The sequence below is a fragment of the Denticeps clupeoides genome, chromosome 5 (genome assembly GCF_900700375.1).
Source record: "Denticeps clupeoides chromosome 5, fDenClu1.1, whole genome shotgun sequence".
NCBI lineage: Eukaryota > Metazoa > Chordata > Actinopteri > Clupeiformes > Denticipitidae > Denticeps > Denticeps clupeoides.
Window position 1 is genome coordinate 4,564,939 of NC_041711.1, and position 24,901 is coordinate 4,589,839.

The following is a 24,901-nucleotide window of genomic DNA, read 5'->3' on the forward strand; positions in this document are numbered from 1 at the left end:
GACACCGTTTCCCGTTACATCCTACGTACTAATCACTTCAGATGGAAAGATTTGGAGAGACCACCAGGAAGCACTGAAGATGCGGGGCAAAAAATGTTACGGTACACGAATGCTCGAGAAAAGGAAAAAATGACATAAATTCTGCTGCAGCTGCCGCAAACAAAAACGTGGCAGGAATTATTTCCTCGCGTCTCACAAATCTCACATGTCCACATCTGGTTACGTCTCTGGTGCGATTTGCCCAAAGATCCATCAGAGGCAACGTGCGTCCGCGCACAGACATGCAGCAGCTCAGAAGTCACACATGCAGCAGCTCAGAAGTCACACATGCAGCAGCTCAGAAGTCACACATGCAGCAGCTCAGAAGTCAGACATGCAGCAGCTCAGAAGTCAGACATGCAGCAGCTCAGAAGTCACACATGCAGCAGCTCAGAAGTCAGACATGCAGCAGCTCAGAAGTCACACATGCAGCAGCTCAGAAGTCAGACATGCAGCAGCTCAGAAGTCAGACATGCAGCAGCTCAGAAGTCAGACATGCAGCAGCTCAGAAGTCAGACATGCAGCAGCTCAGAAGTCACACATGCAGCAGCTCAGAAGTCAGACATGCAGCAGCTCAGAAGTCACACATGCAGCAGCTCAGAAGTCAGACATGCAGCAGCTCAGAAGTCACACATGCAGCAGCTCAGTGTTGAGGTTTTGGGGAGAGCAGACATCGTTTCTGAGAAAAAGAAAAGTGTGTGTGGGGGGCTCACTGGAGTCTGACTTGCGTTTGATGTTACATCACAACATAGAATTTATCTATATATGTGTATATTAAAAAAAATGGTGCATGTCTGTGCTCGCATGTAAATGTTTGCGCCTTGTGAGCGTGTGCTCTTGGAAAAAACGGCCGATGAAGAGGTGTACGGGCAGATTTCAGGGTGCTGAGTATTAGCCCACTTCCTGGAGAAAGCACAGAGTCTTTGTTTGACGCGTGTTACGAGGCCCTGCCGGTCCGCTCGACGCCGAGAAGGTCCCTTCGCCATATCTAGAGCCCATCTTCCAGGCCGCATGAGGCTATTTTCGGAATGTATAGGCGAAGGCGGAAAATGTCAGGGCCCCCCCCCGCCCCGTGCAGCACGAGGGCGAAGCACGCTGCCAGAGCAATGGCCGCCACGCCATTACGAACCCGAGCTCGGCGCTAACACCGGACTCCCATCACAGGCACACGGCAACAGCTGAAATGGATGGAAAGGTCATGATGTTGACCTCCACAGAGTAGCCATGTTAGCCACTGGAAGGGGGGGGGGGGGTGAATATTTTATTCCAGGAAGAAGCGCAGGAAAACAAGCAAGACCAGGACGTCACGTCTGAACCATTAGCACCACAATCATTTTGTGCGGCTTCATGATCATAAATAATGATCGTTTGATCTATGCTCGATACACATGTTCATAGAACAGAGAGAACGGTACAGGAAACCTCACTTCATAACACCTCTAACTTTATCATGGGAAAATAAATGTACAATTAACACCGTACACACTAGCTTGAGTTGAGAAATTTACTGCGTTATGGTTCACCGACACGCCGACATTTTACCTGCTGAAGAGTTTACAGCGGCGTGTTATCTCCAGCCTCGCAGCCTGGGAAACGCGCGGTGCAGTCTGACAGGATGGCGACGGTGGTGAGTTACTGTCAGCTGCTGCGGTTGCAGAGCCCCCCACGTACCCACCTACACTCTCTCTGATCCTCTGCAGCACCTCTAGGGATGGGCGCTCCTGTCTTCTCGCTGAAGGCTTCTCAGATGCACGCGTTTACATCCTGATGACACCAGAGTTCACCCAGCAAAATGGTGCAGTTTATATAGTGTTGACAGCGAAAGGCTCATCAACACCTTTTTTCTGTCTCCGGAAAACACACACTCAGGGACAGACCCTCATTTACAAAGTTAATTTCCTGAAATAATGCCTTTATATATACTGATCTTTCTTTTTGATTTTTTTGTGTGTGTGTGTGTATATACACATTTACAGCATTTATCAGGCGCCCTTATCCAGAGCGACTTACAATCAGTAGTTACAGGGACAGTCCCCCCTGGAGACACTCAGGGTTAAGTGTCTTGTTCAGGGACATGATGGTGGTAAGTGAGGTTTGTGTGTGTGTGTGTAGGTGTGTGTATGTGTATAAATATATATTTTGTGCATATTGGTCTTACCTTCTTATTCTGCTTTGGGGTTTGTATTGGTGTTGATGGATAAAGTTTATTCATTCATTGATTCATTCATTCTGTTTTCCTTCCATTTGATAAGATCTGGTATCTTGGTTTTGCTTCATGTTGATCACAGCATAATTTTCAGACCTATCAGTGTCACTTATACTGTGACATTTGCTTTACATTTGACTAGAGTGTTTAGTAAAGGAGTGTGGTCTATTGATGTTGTAGCTCATTCACTTCCTACCACAAGACTTCGGTACAGCACTGGAAACAGTGCATCGTAGATTCCCCAGTCAAATCGTCCAAAATAATATAACTGTTGGTGAAAAAAATATTTTAAATTAAGTTAATAACCTAAATTTCCTCTATATATATATAAAACCTATATTGTGTGTATATATATATATCATAATTAATATATATATGAATATGTGTATCGACCATTGATCAAACGATCATATCAATATGAATAATGTCAATAATAATATTTTTAAAATAATATTATTATATAAATCAAAATAATTATTCGAGTTGCAACAATTTACTATTTTTGAGCTCTACAGTTTCTAGTGTGCAGTATTTACACAGGAAAATGAAAGTAGTTTATAATACATTGTGATTCATGATATCGTTGTTCTGGAATACAACGGAATATTTGTATTCCTCAGGATCTTTTTTTCGGCCGATCTCTTTTGGTTAGAGTTTGAATCTATTTAATAGGGAATCCCGTACAGCCACCATCCAACTTTTAACAACAGATGGTGGCATAAACAGTTGAACATCTTCAGTATAAATATGAGATATTATATAAAACGCTACTGAAGGGAATTTATGAAACAAGAAACTTCCAAAATGTCAAATTGTCTCGTTTAATTTTGCGTAATAATTAACCTCCCAAATGTTTAGATTCCCAGACAATTATTAACGTGGTGTCATTGAATGCATTTACGTTTTTTTTTACATTTATGGCATTTATCAGACGCCCTTATCCAGATCATTTTAATGGTCGATTTATTTATGTACAATTTTTTAATTTGACTTCATCACATGAAGTTTTATTTTTATACACCAAATCGACACGACATTTGTCACACGGCACCCGCCCGCCTTCCCGTTCCAGCCCACCACAACAGCACAGCGATCCTGAGACAGCAGCCAATGAAGACGTCGCCGTCACTTCGCTCAGCCAATCAGAATCGAGTAATTCGCTCCGCTCCCGCCTACTCGGAACAGCAGGTTAGTGAACGGTCCTTCCTGACGTCATGAAGCTGTCACCACGCAGACAGCTGCAGAATCGAGCGTGGACCGTGCACAGGGTTGTCAGTAAAGCGATGCGGGGTTCCGCTTCTACATTTCCTGCTGAGCTCCAGCGTGCCATCGGGAGATCTTCACGATGGAGCTTCCAGCGCCGAGAAGGTGGGTCACCGTGCCGCTGCACCAGCGGGCAACGTGGCTCTCTCAACTTTAATCGTCCTCGTGGGAATCTGCTACTTTCTATTGCTGCGATATCTACAGTTATTTTTTTGTATTGTGTGTTGTGCATTGTCTGATGATTCTCCCTCATTTCCCGACTCAGGAAGATTGTCGCTTTCTCTGACAGTTTCCAGCATCCTGTTATCTACACTTTTTTTTATTCATTGTTTGGCCAGTAATTAAGCTTTTGCCGATGATTCACAAATCAAGTCCTTCTGGACCCATGGGTGCAACATGCAACATAACAAGGGCAGTGGTGGCCTAGCAGTTAAGGAGGTGACCCCATAATCAGAAGGTTGTCGGTTCGAATCCCGATCCGCCAAGGTGCCATTGAGCATTTTACATTTACAGCATTTATCAGACGCCCGTATCCAGAGCGACTTACAATCAGTAGTTACAGGGACAGTCCCCTCTGGACACAATGGTAGTAAGTGGGGTTTGAACCTGGGTCTTCTGGTTCTTAGGCAAGTGTGTTACCCACTAAGCTACTACCACCCCACCCCAAAGCACCGTCCCCACATACTGCTCCCCGGGCACCTGTCATGGCTGCCCACTCCCTCACTCTGGGTGATGGGTTTGAATGCAGAGGAAAAATTTCACTGTGTGCACTGTGTGCTGTGCTGCTGTGTATCACAAGTGACAATCACTTCACTTTAACAATAGCACAGTCAGCCAGGACAACAGTGGTGATGAGGGGTCTATACATCTACTTTACAGTAGACCCAATAGCAGATGAAGTGTTATCCTAGTCATATATCACAGCGCTGTTTGAGTCAGATTCAGAATCACCATCACACATGGTACATGATGCAGTGAAATGCTTGTTGCAGTACCCCACTTTAAAACTGTATAAAAACAGTATGGCTGAAGAGATAAAGTGCAGGTGCATTACCAACAAGACATACAAGAACGCATTATAAACGTATAACAACTATAATAACAACTATATTGTATTAAAGGCCCCCCGGCATGAAAATTTCACTTTGTGAGCTTTATTGTGAGGGATGACTTTCGGAAAGAGTATTAGGGGACCACTAAGAATGATATAAAAGAAAAAATGGAACCTTTAACCTACAATTCAGGGAATTTACATCCAGCAATGCTGAAGTAAGTGTAAACGTCAAATTAACCCTCACATCAACGAATACTTACAAAATGCATCCTGGTAAATGACACTTGCGCACCTGATCCACCACGCAATATAAAAAATGTGATTCATCCAACCAGGCCATCTTCTGCTGCTCCATGGTCAATCATCATATAGTGATTGGGATGATCGTCCTCCAGCTCTGCTGCCACATTGACGTGGTTCTGCCATGATGCGGTTTTGTGACGCAGTAGTTCTCAATTTGCCCTTTCCTTGGGTCTCGGTTGGTAGGTACTAACCACTGCATACCAGGAACTCCCCACACAACCTGTTGAGTTCTGACCCCAACTTGGGACGGTACTGATCACAACACAATTTTAGGGAGGTAGCGCGGGTAATTTCTACTGCCCATTTTCTTGCTTTCCACTCATAAACTTCTGCCTCTTACGTACAGTACATAGCTCTATTATATTTTCAATTACGGCAGCATTTATGCATTTTTTTACTCGGTGCCTTCATTATTCACTTCGCTAATCTTTAGCGCTGTCTAATTTCTTTGTTGTATACGTGTTGTCTGATTTAAAGGCTCCCTTGCACTGCTTGTGTCCCACATTTGCACTTTATGTTGCCCGGTTTGTCGATGTTGCATATGTGCTCTTTATGCCAGTATGATGTTTGAATGTTACATGTAGCACCAGTTTCTGGAGAAAACATTGCTTCGTTTCACTATGTACCGTCTAACATGTATGTAGCTGAAATGACAATAAAGCTCACTTGAACTTGAACTTGAACTTGACCTTGTAGAAGTAACTGTCCACTTTTGCCATTGTAAGTGGTTTCAGTGTTGAAGATGATTGGGGCATGTCTCAGAACAGACAGTTGGTGAACCAGTGGAGACCCATTTTTTTTCTGTGTCTCTGTTCTTCCCAAATGCGTATTGCTGATGAAATATGAACGGAATCATTCTTTGAGTTTGATTTCTAGGCGATTGCTTCTCCGGTCCTGAACAGAGTTTGTTGAGCGTCGCAGCATTTATAAAGAGGCTTTTTCAAAGTCGAAATACTTACGGGGCCAGAGGTCATCACCCAGGGGAGAAATTGGCTCGAGCATTCCTTGCCCTATTAGGCGAAGCGGCATTTTGTTCCACTGTCCACAAACCTTCGGACAGAAGCAGTGATTTATGCTGATTCTTGCTCATCAAAGACTTTTTAAAAGTCTGCACACTGTAAAGCAGGATATACCACAGTCATAAAACTATATGAACTGATTCCTATTCTTAAGGAGATAAGTGTGTTTCTTTTATGCTGGTTCCCTAATGGCCACTGTTTTTTTTCATAAAGTAAGTAGTTAAGAAGCTCATCAGCCATCTTGTGGTCTCCGGCACATGCAAGTCATTTCTAGAAGCTGCATGAAGAAACCTTTTCTGAACTTTATGCTAGCAGTAGATGCACAGTCTACGTCTGTGATTCAGGGGTTGTATTTTACACCATGGGCCACGTCTTCTCACTGATTAATAAGACTTAATAAGTACATCCTCTGTATCTGAAATAAATAAATAAATAAAAACACACACATATGCATGTCCTTAGCATGTCCTGAGGCCTTTCTCATGAGTATGTAGTTATTTCTAAGACCCAGAAGCTTCCGCAGTGATGACAGACAGATCTGACGCACCCCACTTTCTTAGTGTGGATAATTTTGTCCTTCATTTCTACCCCATTTTCCTCCTTTTTCTACACACCTAATACCCCTGGCACACAGGCATTACAGAATGCCGACCACCGAGATCACCATGCAGTATCGCCTTAATTCAAGCGTTCTGACGGATGACGTTACACACACCGCACTCATATAAAGCCTTTACAATACGTTGTGTGTCATTTTTTCTAGGCTCTATTCTCTAACTTATGGGTGAGTTTCCAAAAGCAAGTCAACCGACTGACCACTTGATACCCGCAGATGTAGATGCTGAATTATGCATTACTACATTGCATTTTATGATGCTGTAATTAAAATTCCACCACAGTGCAGCTTAAGGATTCAGTGTGTTTTTTAAACGAATATTGCTGTCTTTGTTCTCATTTCCCCACTAGCAAGCTGAAGAATCTCAGTGAGAACAGTCTCACCAAGCAGCCGGAGGAGGTTTTTGATGTTCAGGAGAAGCTTGGGGAGGGGTGAGACGTGTTTGCCCTCTCAGCTCTGTGGTGATGTCCCCATGTCTTGGTATCTGTATGTCTTTCTCAGAAAGGCTTCTGGTTTTCTTTGTAATGTCTGTGCCTAAATTTCTTTTGTCCTAACGATCATTTCTGTCGCTCTGTCTGGATGCCCTGTGAACAAATAAATCTTATTTCTTTGCACTCTGCTGTACGTCTTGCTGGTTTATTATAGGTCCTGTGGGAGTGTTTATAAGGCCATGCACAAGGAGTCGGGCCAGGTGGTGGCCATCAAACAGGTGCCTGTGGAATCTGACCTACAGGAAATCATCAAAGAGATATCCATCATGCAGCAGTGTAACAGGTACGAGCCATAACAGTCGTCCGTGTTGCTCCACTTTATTATGAATTTGCCACATGTGCAAGTATAAACCTTCTTGAGCGGCTGGATGATGGCGTAATTTACGACGTTTGACATCGTGTATCTTTTGCAGTACGTAAGTGGTGAAATGCTACGGTAGTTACTTCACGAACACGGACCTGTGGATTGTGATGGAGTTCTGTGGCGCGCATCATCAGAATTCGCACCAAGACAGTGAGTTTGTGAGTCTGTGGGTACATTAAACTGAAACTGCTCAGGCATACATTCATTATGTCTTTATACCGCTTGTAGGGAATCAGACCCGTAATGGGTTTGATGTCGGTTCAAGGTGCCACTTTGGTCATTCTGCTTCACTGTTCAGAGAACGGCAGCTCAGATGGTTGGATCTGGAATTTGTGCCCTTTTTCCGCCCAGAGAATTTCCCACCCCTCCCCTAAAAGGTGAGAAGCATTGCAGTTGCTCTTTTATTGGATGTAATGGAATGGAATGGAATTTTCTGGAAAAATGCAGACACGACTTCCTGACTGCGCCAAACATTGTCGTTGCGGAACGGTGTTGATGTCGTCATTTCTATAGGCCGCTCTCCTCCTCGTCCTGCCTCTCTCCTCCTCATTAGCATTTAAAGCAACAGACACAGAAACAGGGCGTCAGGGGAAATCTCATCAAAGATGGATCAAAGTGGTAATTCTCAAGCCAACATGAATTTACCTGCTTAGCAAAGCCTATTAAGTAGTAGTAATAATAATTGTAATGATAAGTATCTTTCCTTTAAGCCACTCCCACCACACATTGTATTTCTCACACGGAGAACTGCTGACTAATATGACACAGCAGCCAATATTTCGCAGATACAAGCGGCCGAAATGAGTTTCCTCCGTAGGTTGGTGGGGCGCAGCCTCAGAGATAGGGTGAGGAGCTCGGACATTCGGGAGGGACTGCTCCTCCACATCGAGAGGAGCCAGTTGAGGTGGTTGGGGCATCTGGTCAGGATGCCCCCTGGACACCCCTCCTGCCGGCAGGAGGATCCCGGGTGGACCCAGGACGCGCTGGAGAAATTATATCTCCAGTCTGGTCTGGGAACGCCTTGAGGCCCTGCCGGAGGAGCTGGTGGAGGTGGACCCGGGCCCGGATAAGCGGAGGAAGACGAGGACTAATAGAACAATTGTTAATGAAACTCCGCATTTCTTTTTTTTCTCAAGTTTCCATGTTTTTCTTATTTATTTCTAAGCATTTTAAATGTGCAATAAGTTTATTTAAAATAATGTCTAAGACAAAGGTATTCAGTTTCTTGTGAGTATATCTACACTAGAAGTGGGATTTTCTGCGATGCAAAGGGGGCGCCACCTAAAATCTTGCCTTGGACTCCAGATATGTTATGGCCGGCGCTGGAAGTAATAATTTAATAGTGTGCACGTTTTAGTCCACGTAGTAAAAGGACGGCAGCAGAATCTTACAAGTCCCCTCGTCCTCCGGAGTGAAGATATGTGCTGAGAGGGCCGCCCAGGCTGGACACGGGACCCTCATAAGAAAGCAGGCTTTTTTCGGTAGGCTTTTACCGAACGGGCCTCGAGGCTGGAGGTCCAACCCCCTCCCCAGTGGCCACGTAAAAGCAGCTTCGCTTCGTCTCCCCACCTCCACCTGCGAGCACCAGGGCGGGGTCGGGAAGACGTCAGTAAAAAGCTCGCTCGCTCGCAGGCACCTGCTTCCCCTGTTTCCATGCTCCGGTGTTGTTAACAGGCTAACAGGAGACATAAACAGAGTCGCGGTGCCGTGGCGCGGGGATAAATCAAGGAAGGCACAGAATGTCCTGGGCACCCTGTCAGAGGTGACGGTTTTAAAAGGCCCAAGGCCGCTCTCGGGGTCCTCTCCGGGGAGCCCTCAGACGTGCACGCTCTCAAGCCTGGGAGGACCGGCAGAGTCTGCTCTGGCTTACTACTGTCCGGAAGACGTGGCAGCCACACACCCTGGCTGTGCTTAATTCTCTAGCGGCTTCCAAATTCTACCGATTTCCATGGAGCACGATTTCCTTTTACTGTTTTTATTTCATCTGAAGAAGAGCACAATTGTACGATTGAACCTCCCAACAATGAATTTTGGGATGGGTCAAATTCAAAGGATGTGAAGAATTTCCTGTCCGGTAAAAGAAGGCCACGTTTGAAGGAACGGCCGACTTGGGACCGCTTTGTTAGACCACTTATGTCACATCCATTCTTTAAATGTGTCCACCCCAGGAAACGAGACACAGTTTGTGGCAGCAATTCTCATTCGGTTTGTATAGATTTTGATACAAAACTAAGAGCCCTGATAAGGCCTAACTTGTCAGCAAAAGAACACGCTGGGGAATTGTTAAGTGCTGGATGAATTTTTAATTTTTTTTAATTTTTTGTGCAGTGTGTTAGTGTTAAACTCGTCTGAAATTGTTTCTTAAGGGTGGTGGTAGTCTCGGCTAGTCGAATGGAGCAGGGCAAGTTGTTCCACCAGCCAGGGACAACAAAGTAGAACAGAGTCGATTGGGATCGGAGACCCCGTGAAGAGGGAATTTTTGGTCTCAGTTATCTGAAATGTTGTCGTACGCTGTATGTTGTAAGTGTTGTATGTATGACAGGTCAAGTTGGTAACCGTTCTGGGCCTCCTGAAATGCCAGATGCGTTTTAGAGGGTGTGGATGGGGCTTGAATCGATAGGGACGAGTCAGTAATGTCAGTTCGGTGCAAGGCCCTGTTAACACAGACCTTCTCAGTATTCCGTTCAACTCCCCATAGCTCACCGAGACGGCAGCTGGCAGCCCGCTCGGCCCGAGCCGCGCTCGAACGGCGTGTGCTTGGGTGAGGCCATTTCCGTAATGGGTTTGGCTTCTCAATCAGGTTGCGTTCCCCTCATTAAGGCAGGGCAGCGCCGTGATTCAGCATCTCGACCCGATTGACCGGGAATGAGTCCTTGCACCTGCGAGACTAATTACGCGCCGCCTTCCGCGACTCTCTCTCATTACGCTCAAAGTTTTCCGTGGCGAGCTGAGACGCAAAAGTTTGTTTTTGTTTTTACTTCAGTGTTTCCACTTCCAATAAAGGCCGAGTGACTCAGTGCCGCCGCTTCTCGCCACTCACTACCGGATGTTTGCCGCTTTGAGTTTTATATTCGGGGATTAAGCGGGGTCCAGTTGGCAGGCAGGTGAAAGTGAAGTGATTGTCACATGTGATACACAGCAGAACAGCACACGGTGCACACAGTGAAATTTGTCCTCTGCATTTAACCCATCACCCTGAGTGAGCAGTGGGCAGCCATGACAGGTGCCCGGGGGGCAGTGTGTGGCGACGGTGTTTTGCTCAGTGGCGGATCCTTGGCGGATCGGGATTGGACACCGTCTTGGTTTTTTTTTTTTTTCACAAACCCCAACACACCCAGTAATCCATGTGATTAAGTCTAATTTCTTGCACCCCCCCCCCACCCCCACCTGACCTCATATTCTTACCCCTCTTATGATGTGCCAGATGTAGATGGACGGCAGGGAGAAACAGGAAATAGCCCCCAGTTCAAACACAACTGCTGAAAATGTAAGTAAATCCTTAGACGGAGTCTTCTCTGCACGCTCCCCTCTTGTCTTCACTGCAGGACGGATTTAATTTATCGTCTTGGCCTCCCTTCTCATTCTCTTAAACTTCGTTAGATGAACTCCTATCTGGGCAGCACAGAGGATATTTCACTGGGAAGAAGGAGGCTAAAAATACCCAGGCTTGTGGCCAAAGGCCAAGCTTGTTTCTTCTCTCTCATTTTCCTTCCAGTCTTTGAACATTTTTATAAATGATCCCTTGTGATTTTCGATTGCGCGCTCCTGCAGATTTGAAAGCTAATGGAATACACAGAGCTGGGTCTTTGCTGCTGTTGGTTTGTGTGTTTGTGTTGGTGAGACTTTTCTTGTGGCACAACAAACTATCATTAATCTACTTTGTATGGGTGGTAGTAGCCTAGTGGGTAACACACTCGCCTATGAACCAAAAGACCCGGGTTCAAATCCTGCTTACTACCATTGTGTCCCTGAGCAAGACACTTAACCCTAAGTGTCTCCAGGGAGACTGTCCCTGTAACTACTGATTGTAATTCGCTCTGGATAAGGGCGTCTGATAAATGCTGTAAATGTATGTAAATGTAAATGTACTTTTTGTTGTGATCGTGTTGTGGCATTTACCCTTGTTTTTGTGCACCTTTGGATGTGTGCTTGCGAGACACATGCTAATGCACATGACAAGCATCTTTAATGGAAAAATAAACCTTGCCACGATGGTGCCATTACTGACTATTACAAGAACAAGTGGCCAATTACAATGCAGAGCATTCTCAATGATTGGGCGGAGCCAATGCAGGTGGCCACGTAGCTCCGCCCCCTGCCTTACCTTTCCTAACGATGATTGCGAACAAGCCATCTGATGCCTTGGTGAAAGTTGCCTGAGAACTGGGGTGCCCAAACATGTGCATGGTATTCAGTTTTACTGTTCTCTGTTTTCTCTTTTCTTTTGTAAAACGCTAAAAAAGGGAAATTATTTCATGCAAATATCTGCATATATATCAACACACACACACACACACACACACATACACCAATGTTCTCCTTGGAAATATTACATTCTCCCTCATCAGTCACTCGTAATAACTTCCTTTCCAGTGGGATTTGTCAGGTTCCTGCCGGTATTTACAAGACACTTGTTCGCAAGACGTTGCCAGGGAAAAAAATTCAACTTATTTGAGTCACAAGCAATAATATGCTTCTGAACACACTATTTACAGGCAGCTCGCAGACAGGAAATAATCTTTTATTAATGTCTACTTAGTTTTGAAAACTTATTTATGCTTTTAATAGGTTTTAAGCTGTTTATGACATTTGGGTGAGACTGAATTTATTGGCCATTGGAGGACCCCGGCTGGCTGTGGATGTTGGCACGTCACGGGCTTTGCCAGAACAGACCTTGGGAGGTCCAAATGACCTGTTTTACACCAACACTGCCGCATTCCCATAAAAACGGGCGGGAAGTCTGGTCATGGCTGGAATATTTGTCTGAGCAGGACGGAAAATTGAAGTTTTCTGCATGTAAGAGTTCCTGTAGTGTATACCGTTTTGGAGAAGTGGAGATCTGTGATTGGTTCCCACTGCTAAATGGCCAGAACGCTTGCTTGAGTCTGGTTTTCAGTTTCAAGCCGAACTCTGCAGATTCGTCTTACCGGGCCATAACGTGGACATAGTCCACATGTCGAAGTGATGGATGTTTGATGTGCTGCTCGACTTGATTTTGGTGAAATTCACCAGTTAAAGCACATAAGCCCAGGGATGTACCAAGCGTTATTAAACACCTCCAGAGGGCCGGGATTTGAAGGGGGTCCGATGTGGCCCGCTTTACTGAGGCCTGTCTCAGTTTAAGTGAAGCTGTGAAGACAGGGAGAAAAGCAGGTGACGTCATAGCCGTTGCGCCACATATGGCACATTTTTTAAAAGCAGTGTCATATCATTTCCCTTTTTTGTCTGACCTCTGACCATTTTGTTCATTGGACGGGGAGGTGGGGGGGGTGTGGATTTTTTTCAGCAGAAGTAATATTTTTTGGCAATATGTTCTCAATTTGATGGTACAAGCGAGAATAGCTTATAAATTGGAGTAGGTATCGATTTCACATGTGGAAGAGTGGACTCCTCGCTGGGAATGGCTTCTAGGAGTGCAACCCGGCACGGCCGGGATGTGCCGGTGTTTCCGTGAGGAGCTCGGCACTCCATGCCTCGGATCTGGGAGCTGTTAAAACCGGCCGTAAAAGTTCCACATCCACAATTATTCAGACTTCAAGATTTATAAATCTCTCCTAATGCCGTGGTAGATGTGTTTCTGGTCTGAAACACCAAAAGTGATTGCTTGCCCCTTCGGTAATGGCACACTTGATGATTATAAATGAACTCGTAAATAAAAGCCTGTGGACTTTTACAGATTCTGGCACAGTAGACCTGGTAGTTCAGTCTGACCTGCATGGGTCAATGCTAAACAGATTGTTAGCATTTCTGGTGCACAGGCAAGTCTGAGGATGGGCCCTTTCGGAAAAACCTGTGCCTGCGAACTGTGAGGTAGACCGCGGATGGACTGTGCACAAGAGTGCCCGAGGTATGGCAAGTTCCGGGGTTCCTGTTTAAGAGTGGAACAACGTGGGTTAAGATTGCATGGTGGGCGCGTCCTGTTTACTGTCCGCACAGCTAATTTGTATGTTTTTATTTGCAGCAGTGTGTCTGCAGTGGGAGGGGAGCGCGGATGCTCCCTATTACTGCAGAACAGTGGCACACTAATCAGCTCCATGCTGCTGTGCCATCTGGGGACCATCTAGTGGGCTATATAGATTTCTTCGGTTATGTGGACTCTGAAGCTGTAAGGAATAACTAGGTGTCTGCCCGACCTCTGCCCAGGGATGAAGGTGTGGGTCTGCTCAGTTGTTTAGGACATAATAATGTGAATCTGGACACACCTTCTCATTCAATGTGTTTTCTTTATTTTCATGACCATTTACGTTGGTAGATTCTCACTGAAGGCATCAAAACTATGAATGAACATATGTGGAGTTATGTACTTAACAAATGACTGAAAACATGTTTTATATTCTAGTTTCTTTGCTCTGATTACTGCTTTGCACACTCTTGGCATTCTCTCGATGAGCTTCAAGAGGTTGAAATTCACCAGTGAAATGCTTTTCCAACAGTCTTGAAGGAGTTCCCAGAGGTGTTTAGCACTTGTTGGCCCCTTTGCCTTCACTCTGCGGTCCAGCTCACCCCAAACCATCTCGAGAGGGTTCAGGTCCGGTGACTGTGGTGGCCAGGTCTCCACTTTTTGTTAAATACATAACTCCACATGTGTTCATTCATAGTTTTGATGCCTTCAGTGAGAATCTACCAAAGTAAATGGTCATGAAAATGAAGAAAACACATTGAATGAGAAGGTGTGTCCAAATGTTTGGCCTGTACCGTATGTGTGTGTGTTTGCTATAAAAACCGAAATTGGCCGAAACAGACTTTCATTCTCTGTGAAATTCATACATTTATTGCATGCCCACAGTCATGCCTATAATGTGATCTTTTCACATCTTTGGTTTGGATTTTCCATATTTTTAGACCAGACCTCTATGGATAAACCTGGTAAGCTTGACAACCAGACCAGCCAGCTCAAGGAGGTTAAGATGTCTCTTCAGCAGTTGTTTGTCATCTTGGTACCACTATCTTTTCTATTTTCTTTTATTTTGTTAATATTAGATTATCATACCTGGTCACATTATATGTCTATTTCATTATCATTTCCATTTATTACTTTTCAGTTATAATACATTTCTAGATGTATCTATATCTGACCAGGGACTTTTAACAACTCTGCTACAGACTATGAGCCCCATCACAGTGCCCTAGTCTCAAACTTGATCCATACATTTTTTCTAACAAACAAAAAATAATTTGTAATGGCAGGGGCAACCATAAGAAACCTTATTTATGGTGTAATTACATAGAACCAATGACTATTCAGATGAATTTGGTACAGTTGAAACACCTCAGCACAAATAGCTATGTGATGAGGAACCTATTGAAATGCGAAACTGGCTCTGCACCTGTACCCTCCTCATGGAAAAGAGCTTTATGTCACCTTGTTTCCACTCTGAGCCTGACCTAGGCTACCATGTGAATAATGTATACAGGTTGTAGTTTTTTTTCTTCAGGGAAAGGAAATTCTTCACTTCCTATTCTGGTTCTTTGGCAGAGTAAACTACCGCTGCGTTTTCCACTTTTTTTTCTTTGTTTTTCCTTGCTGGATTAAATCACATTTCTAATTTAATTCAGTTGTAAAACCAACGTGAACTATGTCCATGATCCCAGTCAGGAGTCGGGCTGAGGCGCGCTCACACCTGGGGTAGGCCAGAGGGGCACGGAGGGACCCCTAAAACCCGAAGACCGGGAGCCCTCACGCATGTGTAGGCCGGCCTTTAACGAGTGATGTCACCAAGTCGTAAAAAGATACAGTCCTCTGCGGTGCTGTCCCTTTGTTTCTATTCGAGAAAATAAACAAAGCTGGGCGCACGGGGGGACGTGAGCGGCTGGGGATGCTGAGCGCGGTCCAGGCCCAAGTGGACTGTGGGGATCTGTAACTGTCCAGGTGTTGCTCCACTCAAGCCTGGTCACTGCTGGCCAGACCTGGGTAATGCTGTTTATGTGAGCCGGTATGGCATATGTGTGAAGCAGGGGCTCTATTTTAAAACGAGGCTTAGCACATGTGACAGTATCAAACATGGTGTATCAAATTTTAGAAAGTTTTTAAAGGGAAGGCATGCACGACATAAAGGTAGGAGAATGGATGAGAAAGACAGAGAGGTAAGAGAAACACAGTAAGAGCCATAAATCTCCTGTCGGTGTGTTTAGAGCCTGTACTGAAAGGAAAACAAGAAGCACTAGTGACCCATGGGGAACAGTGTTTTAATATGTGTGTGTGTGTGTGTGTGTGTGTGTGTGTGTGTGTGTGTCTTCCTTCTGGTTCCTCCCTGGGAACCAGAGAGACTGAATCACCATCTCCTTGCCTGAACTGCCCACTCAGCTTGCATTTATGTCAGATCTGCAGGTGCACACAACCAAATGTGTCCTCTGCATTTAACCATCACCCTTAGTGAGCGGTGGGTAGCCATGACAGGCATTACTTTGTTCAGTGGAACCTCTGTGGGTTCGGGATTTGCATCAGCAAGCTTCCGATTACGGGTCCATTTCCTTACCCACTAGGCCACCACTGCCATCGATGCAATTCCAATTCCAAATGCAATTCCAATAGTAGTATAGTACAAGTACCTAGTAGAATAGACAAAGCCCATTTCGTAATTAAAACAAGGTTATCTTATTATTATATTATCATTAACTTCTAGACTCAAGAATACTCTACATCCATTCCAAATACGGAAGACGCTCTGATTTGTTCCACGTTTTTGATTCGTCTTTTTCTCCAAGCCACCTGCTCCCAGTCATTCTGAAATCTAAATTATGCTGTGAATCGGGATTGAGGAAGTGACATTGTCTCTGTGACCAGATGGGAGACTCAGGAAATGAGTCTCAGGAAATGAGAGGAAATTCACTTGTCTCATTTTTGTCCATGTAATTGAAGAGACATTTTAGTATTTTTTTTATTTTGTAAACTATTCATCAACAAAAAAAATTTTCAACAAAATTTGCTATATTACAGTCTGAATAGTTATTGTTACATGGCCAGCATTTACATTGCGTCATGTCAAGATATTTCGTCGTACCTGACACCATTGTCCCCCCCACAACTGCAAAGGAACCAGAGACATTCTGGGAGGGTTTCTTGGAGCATTTAGGCCAGTTAAAACCCCTGAATCAATAGCAAGCTTCACTTAGTCCTCACTGGGCACCTAATAGACCTGAGCGTTTTCCACAGGAGTTGCATTCATCTGGACTGGTCCGGTGAGCTTCCCTTCCCGGTCCAAGTTGTTCCCTGGCTGGGACTTTTATTGGCTTTTCATGGGGCCCCACAGAACTTGGCCAGGCCCTGGCTCTCCACGCCACTTTCTCACTAATGAAGTGCACATTCGGCCGGAGTGCTTGGCTTCGCCCCTGCGCCTCGGCTTGGTCTTAATGGGAATTTCCCTCCTTCGCCGGCCCTGCCACTCTCCAGTGAGTCACATCCTGGACACGGACCGGTTTCCGAGGGACAGGTCTGTCGGGTCGACTTGACGGGCTCTTTGTGTGGAGAAGCAGAGCGAAACGATACATTTTCGATGAGGGCAGTGAACTCTGTGGTCCACTAGTCAAGTTCATTTGATGTGGTTCAAGGATGTGAATTTGTTGGAAATAAATCCAATATGTTGACAGACCAGCAAGCCCTCTGTTGCTCTTCATTGCGTAATAAATAGATTGATATTTGCCTTTTGGCTATAAAATAACTGCCCACACACACACAAAACATATATATATATATATGTTATATATAAATTTTGAATAATTTAATAGTTAGAAATATGTCATGAATGACAAGTTTGCAATAGCAGCAATGCCTGCTGGTGTCTCTGACATAGCAGGGCAAAGGACGGGATCTGCATGTTGTATTAAACCCAGCTTGTAAATCACTTTTCAGCCCAGTGGAGATTCACCATAACAATGCTGGAAGGTTTTAATGGCTGGAGAAAAATCTCTGTCCTTCTCCCTCTGTGTTTGCCTTGCACAGCTCAGCGAGGATGAGATCGCCACAATCCTCAAATCAACCTTGAAAGGACTGGAATATCTGCATTTTATGAGGAAGATCCACAGGGACATTAAAGCTGGGAACATTCTCCTCAACACAGAAGGTCATGCGAAACTGGCCGATTTCGGAGCGGCTGGACAGTTGACGGTGAGTTGGATTCCGACTGGAGTCTGATTCTGCCCTCAAAAAAAAGGCACCGTTGCAAAATCCATTGACCGTGTCGGCCTCAAAAATGAAAACGGGACTATTTTTCCTACGTTTCACTGCTAAATATTAAAAGGTGCGGCCTCTTGAATATATTTAACCAGAGCCAAGAAACAGAAGGGAACTGTATGCATTGGCAAGGAGAAACTGTTTTTATCTTATCCTGTCTGCTATCACGGGCAACTGAATCTCATAGTGGGTTGAAATTAGGTGAGATTTTGAGCGGCCCACCTCTGGAGGTAGAACCCTGGGGGGGGGTCGTCCTGTCAACAGTGACTTGTGTGATCAGGCACTCTTCCTGTTCAACCATAGCAGTGAGCACTTTGCACCTAGTCTGTTTTGGCCAGCGCTTCCACTACTGTGCATACCCCTGCTCCATAATTAATTTCACATGAAACTGGACGCTTCCTACCCACCATGCATTGTAACTCTAAAGTAGTAGGTGGTGGTAGGACCTTCCATCATTTTCTGTTCTCATGTGTGTTAAAAAAAAATTTTTTAACTATAATTTACAATTTCCCAAATACCACCCAAATATCTACGTACATACAGTGTTCAGTTTCTTAGAAACACCTGCCATATGCAGTTTACCTAACCCTTCACCAGGGGTCTTCTTCTGATCAGTTGACTGGATGCCTTTATGTTTTTGGGTGGCGAACCTCTTTCTACGCTGCAGATTACAAATCAAATGTATATAAAAAAAAAAACAGCCTTTGGCAGTCCTACTAACACAATACAATGTCTACCATTGTGAATGTCATTACTGTGCGGGTCAGCAGTGCTGCTTTTGTCTGAACTTGACCATTAATGAACGGCGTTAAATGTGTCTATTACCATACGCAGGTTATTCTTTTTTTATCCTTTATCAGACACATTTTGTGCTAATGGCAGTGCACATGGTGGGAGAACATTAGTGTACCATTTTTATTGTTGTTTAAGCAAAAACATTATTAAAATATTCTGCTATCCTAAAACAGCATGCATGGTGTGGATGTTACGTGTCAGATACTCAATTTTACTCCCAAAGCAGACAGGTTTTGAATTTTTACTCAAATACCAGTATGTGCGCTACACTGTGATTGTACATTTACAGCATTTATCAGACGCCCTTATCCAGAGCAACTTACAATCAGTAGTTACAGGGTCAGTCCCCCCTGGAGACACTCAGGGTTAAGTGTCTTGCTCAGGGACACAATGGTAGTAAGCGGGATTTGAACCTGGGTCTTCTGGTTCATAGGCGAGTGTGTTACCCTCATTCTAACCCAGGTGGTAGGCTACCACTAGGCTACTACAACCTGATTGTAGCCTACTAACCCTTTAAAAGTCCACTGTGAACCTGCCGATTATTGGCCCTGTTGGCTTGCCATAGTGGAGGGGGAAGGGGTACCCCGGTGTTGATAATAAAAATAATTATTATTATTACTTGTACTACTTAATAGTCTTTGCTAAGGAGGTCAATTCATGTGGTCCTGTTCTTTTCATATTCCATTAATACAAACTTGTTTTAAGAAACACTTTTTAAAAATTTTTCCTTCCTTTGTGGCACCCACTGTATGGATGACACCGGTAGCATTTGCCTATATTGCCTATGCCACAGGCCGGCACCTGCTAACTTGCTTATTGAGGTACGTTTAAAAAAAAAATGAGAGGGGATGATTTTGAATGTTTTTTATTTAGGGGTGATGACATCCCACCTCATCCCCCCTCAACTCAGGTGCTGACCGTACAGGGTACACTGTACACTGTGGCCAAGGAGTGTAGGTGGAACATATGGGTCTCTAACAAACTGGCCAAACCAAAAAGCCCTCCAATCCCAGAGATTACCCAACAGCCCTGCAGGGTGGTCCTTCTACCACCTACAATGCATAAGCTCCCCATTACTCTACCTGGCTACATTGTCTTACATTTTTTTGGACACAATACCTTTGCTAAGCACTTGATGATTTAAAGAGACCAATAAAATCTATGTGACTGTGGACCCTCAAATCGGTCCTGGCTTTGGCTACAGAGGCGTGTGTGATTTGGGACGCTGATGGGGAAATTGGAGTTTCAATTTTGTACGCCTGGAATATATAAAAATGCAATAATACCCTCAAAATACAGAGTTTTTACATAACAGAAATAGTTCAAGAAGGAAAAGGAGGCAGATAGGGAATTCGGCTGGTTTCACACTCCTTTCTTCACGCAGTGGCAGCCAGATGATCTGCGAAGTTAATCAGGGCCCAGTTCACGCTCTGTGGAGGCTGTGAATGTAACAGGCCTGTGTCATTTTTTTTTAATGGAGTATAATGGTTATTCAGTTCAAAGCCTGAACTCGACTTACAACAAATGATCTGGGGTGAGTTTCACAAAGACATCATTCAAGGTGCAGAGATGTATTAGTTTGCATTTTCTCATTAGGCCCATTATGTTCATTTACTGATTAAGGAATGCCACCAGATATAAACCTACAGGTGTACAGTAGGAAAGTATTACTACCACACAACTACCATTCTGCACCATTATGTTGCGGTGCACCTGCATCCGCACTTTTTTTCATGAACCACCATTTTGACCACAGGACTGCTGTTTTGTGGCTTTCTTTTGGCAGGTAGAGAGCTGTCTCTACCCAGCAGCCCTACTTTGCCTGACCCATTCCTGTTCAGTGGAAGTCCAACATCCTGACTGGGTCTGCTTGTGTACCTAATATGAAGGGCATTTAACTACTTATAGTTCTTCTTAGTAATTCTTAGTAATTCTTTCACTTTATAAGATGTAAGCTGTACATAAGCTGTACCTGGACTCCCAGCATCGGAGATCGTTGTGGATTTTAGGAAAAAGAAAAAAGACAAAATGCCACTTAACATCAGAGGGGATTGTGTGGAGAGAGTGTCAGGCTTTCTGGGAGTTTACATCACGTAGGAGCAGAGCTGACAAGGAAGGCTCAGCAGAGGCTTCCTTTCCTTAGAATTGTCCATTGAGAGCATCCATTGAAAGTGAATAGAAAAGTGGAAAGCATCATAAACGTCACATCACATCCCGCTCATGACTTATTTCAGCTGCTGCCATCAGGCAAAAGATACCGAAGCATTAAAACAAGGAGAAACAGGTTCTATAATGTTGCTATACGGGCACTGAATGCTACTTAATCACCTTTTTTTATTTGACTACTCCTAATTTCGTTGTACCTATTGCATTGACAACAAGATATTCTGTTTTATTCTATTCTATGTTTGATCTTTATCCCTTAGGAAACAATGGCCAAGCGGAACACCGTCATTGGAACGCCATTTTGGATGGCACCGGAGGTGATCCAGGAGGTGGGATGTAACTGTGTGGCTGGCATCTGGGCCTTGGGCATCACTTGCATCGAGATGGCCGAAGGGAAGCTGCCATATGCCACCATTCCTCCCATGAGGGTGAGTCTGAGCCACAAATGCCTCCAGCTAAGCCCAGGGTCTCGTGAAAACTGTTTCCGACAGAAACATGTGGAGCAGATTTCGTTAGCTCATAATAAGATGCCTCTGATGAAAATGCTGCTGATTATAGAACGTAAGAAAACAAACCTAATAACTCAAACAGCGGAACTTGGGGTCCACTTCAGGTTGGAAAATCAGCCTGCTGCCCACAATCTCCCATTTTTTCAGTGGGCACATGAAGATGGTCCCTTTTCACATTAATGCCAGAACTCATTTAAGACCCAGACCACAGCTCGTATTTATAATATTCCACATGTGGCCACAAGAAACACTTTCCTCTGGATTAATTTCCGAATAATGTGTCCTAATTTTTCAAAACATCTTTCTGATATGAGGGGCCAATTAATCAAAAGTGGGAGACTGAACACAAAAACGTCTTTGAACGTCCTCTCACTCTCACCAAACTAACAATACAAAAACCTGTCAGACAGATGTGACAGAACTTCTGTACATTTACTTCTGTACATTTACATTTACATTTGCAGCATTTATCTGACGCCCTTATCAGTCAGTAGTTACAGGGACAGTCTCCCTGGAGACACTCAGAGTTAAGCGTCTTGCTCAGGGACACAATGGTAGTAAGTGGGATTTGAACCTGGGTCTTCTGGTCCATAGGCGAGTGTGTTACCCACTAGGCTACTACCACCCTACAAATTGTGTTGTTTTATAAGAAAAACCTCAACAGCGTCTTTTCCTTTTTGAATTATATCACGTAAAACAGCACGTGTGTGTTTCTGATAAAGACAATTTGCTGCAATGCTCTGTCCCAGTCAGCATGGTGTGCGTTGCCTGTTGTAAGTTAATTTACCAAATCAGCTGGAAATCTGATCTACAACATGGTCCTGGCACCAAGTGTACATACCGGTGGTCGTCTCGAGAACGGGATTCCTTTAATGTGGCGATTGCATGGTTGAAGTTTAAAATTTAGTTACCATAAAAAAGACCCACAAGCTTTTCCGTTGTGTTTTTGTGATTGTATTACTGTTCCCACTGCCAAGTTAGTTATCAGCTTTTCAACTTTGCTCTGTTTTTTTTTTTTTTTCTGCTAATATCCTTTTTTTGCCCTCATTTGTCTTGGTTTTGAGTCATATAGGCCTTTGTTAAGAGAAGAAAAATCCACGTGGTTCATGAACTCACCGCCTTGTAACATTTTTGCATTTTTACTTTTGTCCAATCTACTGAAACGTAGCTTCGGAGCCACTGAGGTCTGAGCCTCGCTTGTAAAATTACACTGCAACACTCCAGTGTCGCAAGAACTTGTCAACACCACCAACGCGTCAGATTAATTCAATTCAGGCTTCTGTCTGAGTTATGGAAAAGTGCGTCCATCGGCCGGTAAAGGAAATTTGACCTCCATGTCTTTCTTTTTTGTGGACTTTTTGACAAAGGCCTAACGCATTCCTACAAAGCCTGCAAACTACACACATCGGTTATGTTCAATCACATTATCTTATTATCCATACTTCCCTAATCAATATAGACAATGTGATCGTGAGTGACTGCAATCTTGCTTGACAGTATGTGACAAACTGGACCCGGTCCCAAAAAATGCGTTTTGAGTTATTCTGGAATTCATGCTGGAATACGGTACGTATCGATTGCACGTTGCCGCAGGCCGTCTTGGCGGGCCCACAAAGGCTCTGCTCGGCCAGTAGGTTGTTTCCTAGTCCGCTACGCTGGTTTTTAATACACGTATTACATGACTCTCCCCTCTCAAGGTTTCAGAGGAGAGGAAATAGCAGATTGAATGTAAACAAGATCAGCTTCCTCCTCGCCCCAACCGGCTCTGCGGGCCAGGCGGCCAGCTGTTGCTCCGCGCTGCGCCGTAAATCTCTCGCACCCTCGCCCGCCGGGCCGCGAAGGAGCTCAATCGAGTTGTGAAGTGACATTCTGTCACTGGCCGGTCCGCAGAACTCTTCAGCCACGTGAAGGTTTTGGTGGTCATTAGCGCGGTCTAGCCAAGCTTTATGTCAATCATATATCATTATTCCACATTTATTTCCCCATGATGGGATTTCTTTTTTTGGAGGTTCACTCAAAGGGTAGAGACATTAAGACGTACTAAAATATATGTTTTGAGTTTTTTATTATTTTTATATATTTTTTAATGGGGGTTGACTTTTAAAACCAGTACAGACCTCAAGTATATTTTTACCTTTATCGTTATCTTACATTAACACCAATGACTGGCTGATCAGTCACAGATTAGTTCTACAGCAGTGATGTTACTGGACAAGTTTACGTCTCACCCATTCCTTGACTTGACTTAGCTACTTGGCATTTCTTGAATAAATACAGTACTGTGCAAAAGTCTTAGGCACCAATACAACCAATGAAAACACAAGCTCTGTTTACGTTTACATTTATAGCATTTACCAGATGGCCTTATCCAGAGCGACTTACAATCAGTAGTTACAGGGACTACTTAGGCAACTGAGGGTTAAGTGTCTTGCTCAGGGACACAATACTAGTAAGTGGGGTTTTAACCTGGGTCTTCTGGTTCATAGGTGAGTGTTTTGTGAATGTAAGAAATAACCCAGGCCACACAGTGGCGTGGCGGTTGGGCGATGTTGCTCCAACCTTGTGTGTGGAGTTTGCATGCTCTCCTTATGTTGGCATTTCCTCGGGGTGTAAGTGATGGATTGATGTGTGTGTGTGCACCCTGCAGCGGGCTGGTACCCTGCCCTGTCACTGATGTCCTGGGATGAGCGCCGGCAGCCACAAGCCTGAGTGGGACTAACTGGTTATGGAAGATAAGTCAGTGACAAAATTGTTTACATTATTTTTATAGAGACACAGCTTTCATTCACAGATCCATGTTCTTGTAGCAGAAGTTATTGCCACTTTCACTTTTTAATCATTTGTATTTGTATTTAACACAACATTTTAATGCTCCCTTCCTGAGGAAATTTAGAGTTACTGTTGGGAAGATGGAAAAACTTGGTTTCATTACCACCTAAAACCTTTGCCCAGTATTGTATATATGTAGAAAAAAAAAAAAAAAACAAAGCTCATCATTATTTGGCATCATATAAGTATGCACCTCTACCTGGAACTGTCTAATTCTGAACATGCAAATGAGCTGTCAGGTGATCCAGGAGATTTACTATATAAGGCCAATAAATCTTTTTTGTCCACTTGTAAAAAGCATGGTCATTAATTTACAAGGGTAGTGTAAAATCAATTTGATATTCAATGCAAGGCTTATTTAATATGATTTATTATTTAATAATTTATTATTTGTTCGGAGTATTCGGTTACAACCATTTTCTTTTAATGAGCCAGCACTCTGTACACTCAGGGAATTCTGTATGTGATTTGAACTTGAGACTTGTATAAAGTTTGTAACTCACAATTAATTTAGGTTTGCGCGTAATTGTTACAGTGGCACCTCACTCACTCACTGTCTGTAACGGCGTAGTCCTGCTCAGGTCTCGATCGCCGGAGACCATATCAGGACACTGGGACAGCGTGGAGAGTTGTACTTATGCACAGTTCACTTAGTGTACGTGCCTTTGGACGGCGAGAGGAAACCAGAGAACCTTCACTTAAAGGATAGATTACATTAAGGGTAGGTACATTAAGACATACTGAAATATTTGTTTTTTTTTTTGTTATGACTGATTTTGACTTTCATTTTTTTATTGTTATTTTTCATCTTATATCAAGATTTAATGATCATACCAATGATAGTGGCATTATCCTTA

The 24,901-nt window shown here is 44.0% G+C and overlaps 1 protein-coding gene and 1 pseudogene across 1 annotated transcript; both read left to right on the plus strand.

Moving 5' to 3' along the window:
- Nucleotides 1–3,475: 3,475 nt before the first annotated feature.
- Nucleotides 3,476–7,726, plus strand: LOC114790571 (serine/threonine-protein kinase 3-like). Its single transcript, XM_028980745.1, has 5 exons — nt 3,476–3,613; nt 6,851–6,931; nt 7,146–7,274; nt 7,405–7,505; nt 7,584–7,726. The coding sequence occupies exons 1-4, from the start codon at nt 3,591–3,593 to the stop codon at nt 7,409–7,411; spliced, it is 240 nt and encodes a 79-aa protein (XP_028836578.1). The 5' UTR covers nt 3,476–3,590; the 3' UTR covers nt 7,412–7,505; nt 7,584–7,726.
- A 7,912-nt stretch (nt 7,727–15,638) lies between these two features.
- LOC114789832 (serine/threonine-protein kinase 3-like) overlaps nt 15,639–24,901 on the plus strand; it is a 55,841-nt pseudogene continuing 46,578 nt past the window's right edge.

What these genes read in the sequence shown, in the direction of transcription:
- LOC114790571 (XM_028980745.1), top strand. Translation starts at nt 3,591, where the DNA reads ATGGAGCTTCCAGCGCCGAGAAG. An exon ending in GAGCTTCCAGCGCCGAGAAG is followed by an intron (nt 3,614 to 6,850) that starts GTGGGTCACCGT and finishes TTTCCCCACTAG; the next exon opens with CAAGCTGAAGAATCTCAGTG. An exon ending in CAGGAGAAGCTTGGGGAGGG is followed by an intron (nt 6,932 to 7,145) that starts GTGAGACGTGTT and finishes GGTTTATTATAG; the next exon opens with GTCCTGTGGGAGTGTTTATA.